Consider the following 16,132-nt stretch of genomic DNA (forward strand, 5'->3'; position numbering starts at 1 on the left):
ATGTCTATTTATTTATTCTTAATGTTGACTGGTTTCTAGTTATTTATAAATTGGTTATATAATTTTTGGATATTTCTTGATTTACTTTGTATATATGCATGTATAAATTATTTCTGTTTAGTATGTTGATTTAGTCATTATGATATGTTGTGAACTGTTCTTACTAAATGTTAATGTTACGTGGTTTATTATCCTTCGAGAACTTCTAAGGAGTGTGTATGATAATAATAATAATGGATAATTATTTTTATCGGTCGATATTTTGTTATATTTGTTTATTTAAAATACGAATTTAAAAAAAATTGACATTTTAAAATTTTAATTAACCGTCACTTTTCATTTTTGAATGAATTCAAATAAAAGCAACTACTGTGTTTTTCTTTCTTTACTAAAATCTCGAAATTGTTTGTAGATCTGTACGGTTAACTGTTTGTTCGAGTTTGAACAGGCCTTGCAAATTTTTTTTATTTATTTTTGTTTTTACTTTTGTTTATTTGGTTCATTCAATTTAGTTGATTGATTGATCGGTTGATTGATCGGTTGGTTGATTGATTGACTGACAGACTGGCTGGCTGGCTGGCTGACCGACCGACGGACTGACTGTTTGATTGTTTGATTGATTTATCTCATAGTATTGTATACATGAGAAAAAATCCGATTAAGCCAACCTACGGCTTTAGTAAGCCACTGTTTTTCACCTGACAAAAGCAATTTCTATATTTATACTGACAAAAGTAATTGTGATACGAATATATTAATTTATTTAAAGCATTATATGTAAAAAAAAGTGCTATCGTAAGAGTTCTATGAAACCCTGTAAGCCACTGCTATAAGCCAACGTATGATTTCAGCAGCCAGTTTCTTATGAGCACCAGCAGAATGTAAAATATTCAATTGAATATAATGAAGATAGTTGTTCAAATAACAATTTTGATTTATTTAGGCCGTCTATTTCATAAGCAAACCAATTTTTAACATGATCGAATAGTGTAAAAAAAAAGGGTGACTATAGTTCAATCCTACTAAGCCAACCTTCCGCTTAGTAAGCCACCGAATTTCACCGGACCAAAAGCAATTTTTATATTCAAATTAACAAAAATAATTTAATAATACATAATTCTATTAATCATTATTAAAATTAAATAGAATTACTACAATGTTTTAAGCATATTAAATCAAGTAAATATTTCATTTAGCTTGCTCGTTAAAATCCATGCAATTTCGTAAGCCAACAATCCAAGCACGACAAATAGCCCGACCGATAGATCTATTATTCTAGTTATGTGGTTTGGAGCAAGGGGAGACATTACTGAAAATAATTAAAAGTTGAGAAAATTGAGGTTCTTTGCATATCCCTGCTTCAACCCATAAGAAGGTGTTGTATGCTGGTAAATAGGCCTCCCCTTGGAACAGCCACTCAAGCTTAAAACCTCAACTGGACCCATGTCCGTTTTAAAAGTGAATTCAATTTTGTTTTTTGCGCCAAGAAAATTAGATTTAAAAAAGTTAAGAAGAATTCGCGTGTTCGGTGTCTAATTTTCATTTTTTTACATTTTTTAAAATTTTACTAAACCAATTAATTATGGAGAAAGCAGACGAGATAAAAGAAAACCATGGCAAATTTGAAGTAAATTTGTATATAATTTTTATATAATTTGCCTATCTATTTAAAATTAAAATTTAAAAATTAAATTAAGATTTAAATTTAAGAATGAATAATTTATTAACATAATTATAATATTATTAATAAATTATTCTTTGAATGACAGATTGAAGAATTGTAAATATATAAATTAATAAATAAATTTAAAAATCACAATTGACAGAGTTTAATAACATTGGTCTTCTTTTTTTGATTTCTGGTCTTGCCTTGATTCTTGCTTTGTATAAAAAAACTAATGTAGTAACTAATAATTCATTCAATGATTCATTACAAAATCTCTTACTTTTCTTTTCTCTACCTACACAGAACAAACAGCTGGATGGACATGGCTTACGAGCCACAAAAACAAGAAATGCAATCAATTTGACTGCCATTTCCGTTGTCACTAGTATTAGGCTAGTTAGAAACTCTTCACATCATCATTATCACGTCATCCTTAACAACATCACCATTAAAATCATCACCATTATTAATTTATAATAATCATCATTCAGTTAGTTAGTTAAGCAGAAGTGTTTGTTTAGAACAATTTTTTAAGGATAATTTATTTATTTTCATTTGCTCATTTGCAATTTATTCGGTAACCTGTAACCTAAAAAGTCTTTGTTACTGTTCCCATTATATTATAATAAACCTCATTAGTGCTGATATAGTATTCCACTCTTTTGGTAAGACATTTTATGATCAAACCTTAAAATTAGATTTACAAAAAATTTACAATATTGAAATAAAATTGTTCATTTAAATATTATTCAATTTATTTGACACTGCTAGGCATTTGTTGATTAAGAAATGTTTAGAGCTAGCTCCAAAGAATGGCAAGGAAATACGATCCCTGACGAAATCTTTTCAAAATCAAACACTGGCCGAGATTGAGGTTTTAAATGATTTCAATGTGTAATAATTTTCATGCAGTTTGTTTATTACTTTCACTAAAATAATTGATTTTGTGCAATTTTTTTCAAAAATTTTTAAAATTTTAATTTCTAGAAAGAGATGGATCTGTTGTTTGTGGAAGAAAATGCTGTTGAAAACTTCAACAAGTTGGATGACTACGACATGCAGCAGAACAGGAAATTTACAAGCTGGTTAGATAAACATTGCAGTGAGAATTTTGTTTTAGCATTATAACTTTAAGATAAAAATTTGAAATTTTATGATTTAATTTTGTGATGTAGAATGTTTCTCTATACTACATCATCTACTTGGACTTGCTTTATTTTCGTTTCATCTACAAAATCATTTGTGTAGATTTAAATGTATTTTAACTAGAACACAACATGGTGCAAACAAACACCATCTCTTTTTCAAATCTGTCATTTTTCCTGACTAACTATTTTTACTTGTGTCTCCATTCAGAGTTCAGTTCTGCTACCTTGCACGAACGTATGATATATTGATAAAAATATTAAATTGAATAGGTTAATGTTTTTGATTAAGATGTCACAGTTGTTGATATTTTTGAAAATACTTAATTTGAATGTAGTGTAATGAAAATATTTCAATTGAATTTAAACAAAGGAGACCGACAGGAGTTCCAGATGAAGACGTTGCTGCTCATCAGATGAAAGTTCTTGAAGACCACGAAAGTAATTTGAAAGAATTATTGAGGAAAGAAAATGATGAGGTTGAGATTTTGAAGATTGAGGTCTTGAAGCTAAGGAAGTCTGTGCAGTCACTGTCACAATCATTTTCTGATAACAGGGCACAAACGGGTCAAGTATGTATAAGATTGTATGTGTGTGTGCATAATTTAAAATTCGGTTGAAATGGTTTACTCTAAAATCGTTCTTTTACATTTTTACAGGATCTGAACCTGCTGGCTAGAGATTTTATTTAAATTTTTTTATTCTTTGGTGTGTGTATAAAAGTTAATTTACGCTTTAAAAACATTTTTGGTATTTTTATCTGATAATGTAACGTTGTTTCGTTTCCATATCTTAGCAATTGAAGATGTTGTAAATAAAGTATTATTGACAAACTTCGAAAAATGATTCAAGCTATTAAGGATTGCGATGTAATAAAATTAAATTCCGTCTTAAATAATCGCGGTTCCTACAGCAGAAAAGAGTTGAATTTTTGTTTCTTCAGTGCTGCACAGTCAGGTGGTGTTGAATGTTTGAAGTGTCTCCTTACTTGCAATAATCTCGACCTTAACGTTTCTAATTCTTCCGGCAAAACTGCTCTGATGTTGAGTGCCGAGAATGGCCATGCAGACATCATTAGTGCACTTTTGTCAGATGGTCGGTGTAAAGTAGATAAAAGGAATGAGAACAGCGGTCAAATTGCCCTCCATTTTGCCGTCAAATCTAATAATTTTGAATGTTCAAAAAGATTGTTGGAAGCTGGTGCTAACATGTCTGTGAAAGATTTCGAAGGTAATACTCCATTGCTTTTGCTTTCACACCAAAGGATGCCAAATTTGGCTTTAATGAAGCTTCTTACAGGCTGCTGCATAAACGCACAAAACAATCAGGGTCAGACTGCTCTTCACCTGACCAGTTTCCGGGCGATAGGGGCAGAGTTGCTTCTTGCCTCGGGGGCTGATGCCAATCTACAGGACTCGTCTGGCAACACACCACTACACATTGCATCTATTGAAGGGTTGGATGCCATTGTTATCTGCCTCATCACCTATAATTGCAATGTTAACATAAGCAACATTTACGGCAAGTTGGCCTTGCATTATCTGGCCATGAAGGGACACGATGCTTGTATTGAAGCTATATCAAAAGTTGGTGGAGATTTGAATTTAACTGACAAGGACAACAAAAGTCCTCTTGTATATTCGATTGAGAATAAAAGATTCAAAGCATTTGTTTCATTACTGAACAACAATTGTTGTCCCGATGGTCACCACCCATGTTCCACTCCTTTGCAGACTGCATTCAAATTAAATTTATATGTTGAGGTGATGATGCTGCTGCTTGCTGGCTGCCAGACTGGTCCATTGTGGAAGGTTGTTGAGCTTTCAAATGAATTGAAGGAAAGAGTTGTGGTTGGTATCTTGTCTATTTCTGTTGCAAATTTCTGATTTTTATTCTTCCAGTCTATACATTATTTGAAAACATGATCTGTTAACTAGTTATGTAATCTTTCATTATTATTTCTATTACTCTGTTTTTCTGGATGTTCCTCTGTTTGAAAATGTGAATGTTGTCGAATTAAAATGGATATATTTAACTTGAAGAAATAATATTTGAAAGATTGCATCAATGGAGGATTATGATGAAGATGACAGATTAATTGATAATGGTAATAATACCAGTAGTAACAACGGTAATAGTGCTGCTGCTGATGATGATGACCTGAACACTCAGTCAAACATCATTTACTTGGACTGGTCACTTAGGTACATCACACACGCACCCACGCTGAAACACTTGTGTAGACTTGCACTGAGGAGGATGATAAGAATGAACATGAAGTTTACGAGTTGTCTGACCTCACTGCCCCCATTCATTCAAGATTATGTACTCTTCAGAGGTTGCTACAGTCTGTGGCACTATATTCAGGAAGAACATTTGAATGCCAGGATCTGATCGCAAATCCTCATAGAAATTATAATGACGTCATGACGACATCATTAATGTTAATGGTAATGTTGATATCATAGTACATCATTAATAATAAGATAGGACAATTATAATGAGATATATATCATTTAACTTAGATTAATTTTCTAGGGTGTTTAAAAACCTTATTGTCCTCAGTTTGTTGTCTCTAGTCATTTATTTTGATTTCAAACCTATTGGAATGTTTACTTTTTCGTGAGAATGTTTTATTTTATTTTTTAGCTTGTTCAAAGTATTTTACGCATATTCTAAATTATTGAAAATTCTAGAGTGCCTTTCAAGTTTATTGCATTTTATGTACATTGTACTCGCGTATACCAGTGCCGTACGCGGTACGTATGTTGTGTTTATACTTGCCAACAATTTTACAAAATATTTCAAAATAATGTTTGTTAATGACTAAATAATGCTTTTACTTGAATGAATACAAAATTTTTCAGCAGGAAATTGATTTTTACATTTTAAAATAAATTTGAAAAAACGAAATCATATTTTAGTGTCATTTATAAATAAAAATAATTAAATAGAAAATAAACATTCATTGGCGCCATGTTATTTCGATGAATTCTGGAAGGCGAAACATTTCCGGAATTTAATTTAATTTAATTAATTGAATCCATTTAACCAATTTATCCTACATATATGATTAAACTATTATGTTATTTGAGATTTTGTATGCAGATGATTTAGTCTTGATGGCTGATAGCATGGAAGAATTGCAGTTAAAATTTGACAGATGGAAAAGTGTTATTGAAAAGAAAGGGTTAAAAGTTAATATTGGTAAGACGAAGGTAATGGTGAGTGGGGAAGGTGGGGAACGAGTGATAAGTAAAATAGACCCCTGTGGGGTATGTGATAGGAGAGTGAAGGCTAACTCGGTATTGTGTATAGGATGTCAGAAATGGGTACATAAGAGATGTAGTGGTGTGAGGGGGGCACTGAAAAAGGTGGAAGGCACGTTCAAATGTAAGAAATGTGTTCATGGTGTGATTAATAGGACGGACGCAAGGACGGGGTTGAGTGATGGTATTGAAAGAGTGGAAAGCTTTGTTTACTTAGGGGATAAGCTGAATGCGGATGGAGGATGTTTGAGCGCAGTTACGGCTAGAGTTCGTGTGGGATGGATGAAATTTAGGGAACTGGGTGGGGTATTGTGTGGAAAGAAATGGTCAGTGAAGATGAAAGGGAGGGTATATAAAGCATGTGTGAGAGCAGCGATGATATATGGTGGTGAAACTTGGGTGTTGAGGAGAGAGGAGGAAAGTGTACTGCAGAGGGCTGAAAGAGCTATGGTGAGGATGATGTGTGGGGTTAAAGTGAAGGATAGGAGGAGTAGTACAGAGCTGATGTCAATGATGGGACTGAATGAGGACATTGTGACATTGATAAGGAGATCGAGATTGCGGTGGTATGGACATGTGTTGAGAAGGGATGAAAGGGTCGGGATTAGGCGAGCGTTGGAGTTCGAGGTTGAAGGAGTGGTAGGAAGGGGTCGTCCGCGATTGGGATGGAGAGAGCAGGTGGAGAAGGACAGGGTGAAAGCGGGGTTGCGTGATACTGAGGCGAGTGACAGATGTGGATGGAGTCGAGGGGTATTTCGGTTTCATCATAGGTAGCCAAACGGCAACCCCCGATCTCGGGGAAAATGCCGTCTAAACGTGTGTTGTTGTTGTTGTTGTATATATGATTAAACCATAAATACATTGGGCGTAAAATCCACTCAAGATATTTAAATATTCAACACTATCACAGAACGTTACATGTGACAGCATGTAGTATCCATGGATATATATAATATTATTGTATATATAATAATAATATATCATATCATCTGCCATGGACACAATAACGACACATAAATTTAACAATTTTTTTTTTAAGTGCTTAAATCAAATTTTAAAGGAATTCGTTGAAGCTTAAAACGATGCAATAAATAGCTTATATGTTTAAAATACTTTAACAAAAATTGCAAGATTAATACACGGAGCAACGAACGAATAAATGAATGAATGAATTTTGAGAAACGATTGTACGATGCATGGAAAAGTTAAAATGGCTCGGTGGACAGCTTCATTACGGGATAAATACTCAGCCATTTCACAATGTTACACACACATTTGAGACATAGTTTATAAATGAAACAAATATATAAAACGAAGATTGGAACATTCTGACATTGAAGATCAAACACCAAACGAGGAAAACAAATTTATAAGAATGACGCACACGAATGACGCCTGTTGATCTACAACCAAATGACTGACATACTGAAACCATGGATATAAGAAACCAGGTATGACACTGAATGAAAGTATGACATTCATAAGAAATGCTGGGGGCGTGACAATCGAAGCTGACGTGGTGCGTTCTGCTCTACCTGAATGAAGTTGAACTGGATGGTGGGCAAGAAGTGAGAGCGTTTACATTACCTTTTTCTAAATTATATTAATATAAATGTATGAGTTGTATGTGTATACAAATGTGCACGTGTGTGTGTGTGTGTGTGTTGTGTATACGCATAATTATGTCATCTGACGTGATGCTAATGGAAAAACTGGTTGCCTCATCAGATCGAACATTAGAAAAGCACATAACGATATTCCGCTTCTCTTACTTTAAAATTAACAAAAAATTAAAAAGTTTTGACTGCAAAAACATAAACATAACATAGAATAACATAATGATCTGGATCGGCACGCACGGAAAAGCTTACTTAATTAAAGAAAGTCTTAACTTATATAAATATTTTTTACAAAGAAATATCAAGTGATCAATTGACTTGACATAGAAATGGTCGTTTTTTAGGATGTCCCAAATCTGTATTACCGCTATAAATGATTGACATTACAGAGATATATAATAACACAATATATTACGATCAGTATAAATATTATATGGTAAAATAATATATTATGATCAGTATAAATATTATATGATAATACAATATAATATGTTTTACAGTTATTAATGATTGATACATAATGATATAACCACATGGTGTGACACGATGAATGAATGAATTAATCTTCAGCGGTGAGGCAAATGATGTAACGCAAAAAATACATTTACACAATGCACAGTTGAAAAAAGTGAAATCTTCAAGAGTATATTTTGCTGTTAGAAGTTTATGATTACGATTGTCAGATGGAATTATGTAGATATATATACTATTTACAATTCATTATCAACCAATCATTCAATCAGCCAACCAATCACATTTATATAGTTCAATTTCTACAAATTAATATACTCGTATAGTAAAAATAATAATATTATGATTACTTTTTATTACTATTATTTACGTTACGTAGAAATTGTAATTAATAAAAAATAACATTAACAACAGTAACAGCAACGGCAGCAGGACGACTCTCATTAGTTCACAGCAGATGACGACCGGCAGATCCCTTAGACATTCATCACGACGGGGATGACCCCATCATCAGTAAGCTCTTCGCATTCCAAATCTGACCGTAACAAAAAAAAATTCATCTTTTACCTCATTTATTTTTCCATAACATGTACTGTACCTGGATGACGCCGAGCTTGCCAGAGGAGGTGACGATGAGTTCTTTCGATTCATCACAGTGTACGTAATTGCAGGCCAGGGGCAGAACGCTAAAGACCATCTGGGACTTTTGTCTGGGTCGTCATTTGTCAAACCATTTTGATCGGTTTCAATTAATTTTTTATTCCTTTAAATATTATTAAGAGAACGGAATTAATGAATAAATTAGAAAAATTTATTTCAAGACGGACATGGAAAATTAATAGTTCATGTTAAGTTTCTATAAGAATCTCAGGATTTCTTGGCAAACATCATCGAGAATGTAACATCCAATGAAGCAAAAATTAAATTAAAACAAGGTAGAACTTTTCGTTGAGAACGGTTTCATGACAAGCCTGGCAGACTCGAGTGAGTTGCTCAAAGCCCATGTTGGGTATCTGGATGGTCTGGTTGGAGCAACTCATGCACACTGCCCTACCACAGTGTCTGCAGTGGTGCTGTCCGTTGGTCGGTTGGTTGGTTGGTTGGTTATGTGGTTGGTTATGTGGTTGGTTGGTTGTTTCGTTGGTTGGTTGTTAGTGCCACCACCACCATCATCATCTCACTAATACCAACATCATCATCATCATCTCACTAATACCACCATCATCATCTCACCCTCCCCATCATCATCTCACCTGTCGAACGCCGAGCACCTTCTTCTCAATCATGAGTTTGAAGTTCCAGTAGAATGGAGTGGAACAGACCTCACAGGCGTCACTCTCTCTCCATTCACCTGGCTAATATGCAGGTGGTGGTGATGATGATTGATGATGGTGATGATGATGATTGATGATGATAATGATGATGATAATGAAGGTGACGATGATGATGGTGAAAGTGATGAAGATGATGATGATGGTGGTGAAGGTGATGATAATGAAGATGCTGGTGATGAAGATGATGACAAAGACAATGACAGAACTTGGAAAAAGTCAAGAAGTGTTGTTCTCATTTGACAAAGTTGCCAAATAAAGAAAATTTACAAACATTGCAAGACACAAGTTAACAACAAATGAAAAACCCACTCACCACAAAAAGAATATTAAAAACAGCAACAACCACAACTAAAGAAGCAACAACCACAACAACCGATGGCCACAACTTCAACAGCAGCCACAACTTCAACAGCAGCCACAACTTCAACAGCCACAATTGTAACGACCACAACCACACAAACTCCACAACCACGCGAACGACAACCACATCACGCCACGTACTGGCTTCCTGTGTGTCTTGAGATCCCATGATGCAATCAACTTATCACTGCCAATGGAGAGCAAACGATGATGGTCTGCGCAGTAATGCATGGAAAGAACTGACTCACTAAATTAGAGGTTGATGTGGTTGGCGTTCCATGTGCGTGGCGCGTGTGTGGTGTGTGTGTGGTTGGCGTTTCATGCGTGTGTGGTGTATGTGTGGTTGGCGTTTCATGCGTGTGTGGTGTGTGTGTGGTGTGTGTGGTTGGCGTTTCATGCGTGTGTGGTGTGTGTGTGGTTGGCGTCACATGCGTGTGTACTGTGTGTGGTTGGCGTTTCATGTGTGATGCGTGTATGGTACGTGAGTGTGTGTGTGAAAGTGTGTGTGTGTGTGTGTGTGTGTGTGTGTGTGTGTGTGTGTGTGGTAAGAGTACCACATGTGTGGTTTGGTGTACGTGATGTGTTCCAACAACATTCAACAACAACAGAACAAACAAAAACCAACAACACATGGAATCTGAAAGAAATTACTAATAGAAAAAAATTAACAAAGCAGGCAAAATCACAATCACTACACACATTCAAAAATGACAAAAGACGAAGTCACACATCGTTATCAGCATCACCACCTTCATCATCGTCATCACCATCTCCACGGCCACCACCAACATCATAATCATCGCCATCACCGCTACCACCATCACCCTTTCCACTATCAATCATCATCACCATCTTTTTCGTCACCACAACAATCTTTTTATCATCATCATCATCACCATCTTCTTCATCACCGTCACCATCTCCACCACAACCACCACCACCACCATCATCACTACCATGATGACGTCATGGCCAACCTGTGTCCGGTCAACTTGAGAGACGACTTGAAGGCCTCGTCGTCCAGCTGATGAACGCCGATGCATCCATCCTGCCCTGCTGACAGAAGCACACTTCGGCGATCGTCACTCATCAACAGCAACTCGTTTATGGTGCCTGGTATCCAAAGATCGTTTATATATATTTTTTTAATTATAAATTAAGATTATATGTAATTATATGTAATTATATAATATAATAATAGGATTGTATAATGATATTAAAGCAACTAATTATACTTAAAGCATAAATTTTAAAAATACTATATAATTCGAACAGTTTTATAATCAATTAACATTTCTACAAGGAATTGTTTTCTATTATAAATTTTCGAAATAAAAATGGTTATCGAAATTTATTAAAAGAAACGCAAAACACTACGCAACGAAACACCATACACAGCCACACATCACTACACATAGCCACACATCACCACACATAGCCACACATCACCACACAAAGCCACACTTAGCCACACATAACCACACAAACACAGACCGTCGTGTTTCTTGAAGATAGCAATCTTATTGAGTGACTTAGAGTTTTTCCAGAGAAGAACCAGAATGTTTCCAGCGGTGTCACCAACGAGAACTGTACTTGAACGTCTGTCGTATCTGTATGTATGTGTGTATGTGTGTGTGGTGTGTAAAATTTAGTGTGTATGTGTTTCCCTGTATGTGTGTGTGTGTCCGTGTGTGTGTGTGTGTGTGTCGTGTCGTATCTATCATAAAACATTTGTGTGAGTGTTTCTTCACGCGCTAGTTTGTTTGTGCATGTGTGTGTGTGTGTGTGTGTGTGTGTGTGTGTGTGGGCTTCAGTGCATGCGTATGTGGCAATAACTTAACGAGATATTTTACCTATCATTCTTCGTTCAAATTTGATAGCTGAATGAATGTGATTGGATAAGTTAATGAATGCATGAGATAAAATGTTGAATGGATTCAATGAGGAATTCAAAGAAAAATAAAATGTAATAACCTCCTAAATTTAAATGTAGCACGAATAAACAATATTCCCCAAAATTCAAATTTTATATTCAAATTGCCTAAAACCAGGAATTTCAAAAGATTTGAGATTGAATATGCAGAAAAATTTAAATATTAACCAGAGTCAAGCATGTGATGATAGAGCTAACATTACCATGCCTCTAAACATAATCACCTTGCAATCCTATCACAACACTGTTAACAACGATACCTCATAGCATCACAAACAACAACATCACAACGTCACAATGACACTAACTATCAACAACTATACATCAACAGGGCAAACAACAACACTTCATAACATCACTAACAACTACATCACAATGACACTAACTGTAGAGATGTGCAGAAGCTGATGTGTTGGTAAGCGGCCAGCATGGTACCCGACTGGCATGAAAAACACACGACACACCTGTCTGAACTGCAGGTAACTATTTGCTGATTGGCCGAAATGTAGGTCACGCACGTTACCTTAGCTGTGTGACCTGGATAAATAATTAGTGGAGATAATGGAGGTGTCTGATTGATATGTGTAGATTGATGAGATTGATGAGAATGATGATGATGATGATGGAAAGAGTTAAAAGAACAGTTAAATTTAGAACTCTTAAAAAAGAGAGTAAAGATGGAGTTCAGCATATCACAATAACAGCATCGACCATACAGACAACAACAACGACCACACAGACAACAACAACGACCACACAACAAACACACAACAACAAACCAGCATAATTCTTTACATGTGACAACTTGTTGTAGTCTTCTGCCACTTTAAACTCCTGAATATGAAAAGTTGATGGCAATAATTACAACAATAACATACGTCGGAGATGAGTAACCACTTGCAGATTACAAACAAATGAGAAACATCAGCAAGGACACCAAATAAACGACAAATGTAGGTAAATGAATAAGACAAACAAACAAGTCAAATAGGGTGAACCGATAAAATGAGATGAACAATTGAACAAAGTGAACAACAAGAACGACATCACACAAACGAACGAACAAACCATGACAACTCCACTCTCTAGGCCAACAAAAATCTGAAGATCGTCTTCATTGAAGGACATGCAGCTCGGTCGAGCTGGTGCATGAATTAGTGAATGAATGAGTGAATGAGTAAGTGAACAAGTAAATGAATGAGTGAATAAAAGAACAAACAAATGAGTGAATGAGTAAATGAATAAGTAAATAAGCAAATGAATGAATGAGTTAGTGAATAATAAGTAGCATTAATATATATATATATATATATATATATATATATATATATATATATATATATATATATATATATATATATATATATATATATATATATATTTATATTTTTCATTTTGTCATAGGCATAGAACTTTTTGAAACACCATCATCAACTATACATATATAGTCATCAGTTGTCATCAAATGAACTTGCATTGTAAAGTTATTATTAAAGTTATTTCCTAACTAACCAGGCAGATTGTAGCAAATACTTGGCCAGTACTGACCAGTACTCCTTCTTATCCACACTTTTATCGTTCTGTGGTAAAGAAAAACATTAATAATTAAATAAATACTTTACTAATTAATAATAAAAAAAACTAATAATTAAAAACTAATAAAAAATTAACTAAATAGACCAAAAAAATAGTACAGTAGTGATGAAATGACTAAGATGTTACTAAGATCTAAGCAAGAAGTAAGCCCTAAGCTATAGTTAACAGAAGACAAGAGAAATTGTTAAAAAAAGATTTAATATTAATTTAAGACTCAAGTCTTTAAGACTTAAGTATATTTTTAAGTTAGCAAGTCCAACAGTATTATTTAATAATTAATTAATTAATTAAATTAAAAATCTTAAGAGTTTTTTTTTAACTAACATCATAAAATGAAAATTTATACAAAAATGAACTTTCTGGAAAAATCCCCAGAACAACGTAAACACAAATTTAACGCCATGATACGAACTTGTCATCCGAGATGCAGATAACGCCATCTTCGCTGGGGACAGCCTGAGCGGCCACGACATTCTCGTCGTAATTATTTATCTCACCGTTCAACTCCAACTTCACGACCGCCATCTTTTATTTTGACTAACTTCAGTACACATAAAATATCTTTCAAAAAAAAATTTTAATTTTTTTTTATTTAAAAACAGTTCAGTCGTCCGGAGCGTAAATGTTATTTTCATGTGATACGTCGAGAGGTAAACATAGCCATCAGTTGAATTCACTTTTAAAGACACCTAAGGGCGAATTATTTTTTTTCTCACATAATTTGTGGTTGATTTATTAATCAATCAATCATTCAATTAATCAATCAATTAATCAATCAATCACTTATTCAATCAATTAATCAGTTATTTATTTATTCAGTTATTTAATCAATCAGTAATTCAGTCAATCATTTATTTAATCAATCAATCAATTATTCAATCATGCAATCAATTAATTAGCTTTTAAAGCGCCATTACCGCGATGTTCAACAGCGCTTCTTAATGAAATTTACAAACAGATGAGTCTCAAGTTAGCTACTACCACTACTGCTGCTGCAGAGGCTACCACCACTACAACTACTACTGCTACTACTGATTATCAATACTAACTATAACACCAACATCATGAAAAGAGTGACAATAATAATATTAGAGTAATAATAAATAAAATTATGCGAATAATAAATACACGCATGCATAAAGAACGCGAAGAATTCTTAACAATGAAATGTTTGATAATTGCATCTCAAATGCATCATTGTTTAGACGTTGGCGTATTTTATGAAAAGAAATTTTTTCCAACTAAAAAATGAATGTCTCGTACTTGTTCTTTCGTTTCTATGTCTGTATGTACCACGTGAATTAGTAGATGGATAGACATGGATAGAGAGATGAATGGATGGATGAATGGACGAATAATAGGATGGATGGATAGATGTACAAATGGATAGGTAGATGGATGGATAGACGGATGAATGAATGAATGAAATGATAAAAGGATGGTGTATGTATATCAGATAAAAATAAAAGAAAAATGGATAACAGTTTTGGAAATGGAAAAAGAAAATGACACAAAAATTACATCTAAAAAACTAAAGAGACTCAGGCATGCTGTGAATAAAAACTTGTGAGAATTAACAATATATACCTATTGATGAAATATTTCTTTCTGAAAAAATAATTTCAATGAAAGAGGTCATTTAACAAAACTAAAAAAAAGTCCACTTTGTATGTAAAAGTAAAAGCCAACTTCGAAACATTTTGACAGTTCCTGAGCAAGTTGACAAGTGTCAATCAACGAGTTTTTGCTTGGCTAACACCCATTTATCATTCAAAGATAATTTAAAAGTGTAATAATGTAGGGATGATTTGATCGAATGCGAGGCAAGAAGCTCGCCTAGAGGTCAAAACTTTTTTGGGCGTGTCTGAAAGAGTTCTATATAACTGAAGGGACATTTGTTACGGGTGGGTGAAGCTGCAAGGAAAATTGAAACGCAAAATTTTTTAAATTATTTGTGTAAAATTAATTTCAAAATGTGGTTTATACCAGTTATATTATTTATCTTTTCGTTGTCATCTTGGGTCAACTCGTTAGCTGCTGAAGTTGACAAAAAGTATAGTCTGATAGGAGAGCCAAACAACCCCATGTGCTTTGTTTCCGATCCTATCACAGAACTAACCAATATACGATCGTTACTAGACTGCTCCATCAAATGTTCTCATTATGTTTCTCCCACTGATGGTAACATCACTTGCAACGCATTCAACTACGTATCCAACAATTCTAGTCATCCGGCTAAATATTGCCAACTGTTTAACTTCTCATGCGATGTTCATTACAAGATTGTTCTGAATGTTAGCCGTTGTCGAGCTTACGAGGTTTGTTTCTCATAAATAATTAGAGATTTGCCATAGGTACCTTTTAATTTATCAAGATTATTTAATTTTGTTTTTATCATAGGATACTGCAACAAGGAAAAATTTATGTAAGCTCATTTATTCATTTCAACAAAATAGAAATATTTAATTGAAATTCTAAATTTTTATTTATCAAACAGCTAAATCATTCAATCTGCCAATTTGTAAGTTTAAATCAAATTAATTATTTTTTCCGTCTACGATTTATACGATTTTGACTTTGGTAACTTCGGTTTTTTAAATATTTTTTGAAAATTTTTAGTTGAATTGATTACTTTTTATGCCAACGGATTTTTTTCCAAAGCACGCACATCTTTTCTGACCGTGAGCAAATCCTGCAACTTTCCATTCACCTTCAACGGTGAATTGTTTTACTCTTGTT

General features: G+C 34.0%; 2 protein-coding genes across 2 annotated transcripts; one reads left to right on the forward strand and one right to left on the reverse strand.

Moving 5' to 3' along the window:
• Window positions 1-1,484: 1,484 nt before the first annotated feature.
• On the forward strand, window positions 1,485-4,458 carry HELRODRAFT_103091 (hypothetical protein; the record flags this gene model as incomplete). The annotated part of the gene is made up of 6 exons (XM_009029724.1): window positions 1,485-1,627; window positions 1,970-2,058; window positions 2,438-2,540; window positions 2,654-2,751; window positions 3,185-3,381; window positions 3,469-4,458. A coding segment is annotated over exon 6 (804 nt), but the record flags the coding sequence as incomplete, so codon positions are not given.
• A 3,633-nt stretch (window positions 4,459-8,091) lies between these two features.
• HELRODRAFT_193868 (hypothetical protein) lies at window positions 8,092-13,992 on the reverse strand. Its single transcript, XM_009029725.1, has 12 exons — window positions 13,806-13,992; window positions 13,310-13,377; window positions 12,866-12,939; window positions 12,577-12,631; window positions 12,184-12,334; window positions 11,359-11,474; window positions 10,842-10,977; window positions 10,006-10,111; window positions 9,424-9,525; window positions 9,113-9,243; window positions 8,769-8,880; window positions 8,092-8,705 (listed from the first exon to the last, which is right to left on the reverse strand). Exons 1-12 carry the CDS (start codon window positions 13,916-13,918, stop codon window positions 8,658-8,660), a joined length of 1,212 nt encoding a protein of 403 aa, XP_009027973.1. The 5' UTR covers window positions 13,919-13,992; the 3' UTR covers window positions 8,092-8,657.
• Window positions 13,993-16,132: the final 2,140 nt, after the last annotated feature.

Source organism: Helobdella robusta, assembly GCF_000326865.2.
Source record: "Helobdella robusta unplaced genomic scaffold HELROscaffold_61, whole genome shotgun sequence".
Taxonomy (NCBI): domain Eukaryota; kingdom Metazoa; phylum Annelida; class Clitellata; order Rhynchobdellida; family Glossiphoniidae; genus Helobdella; species Helobdella robusta.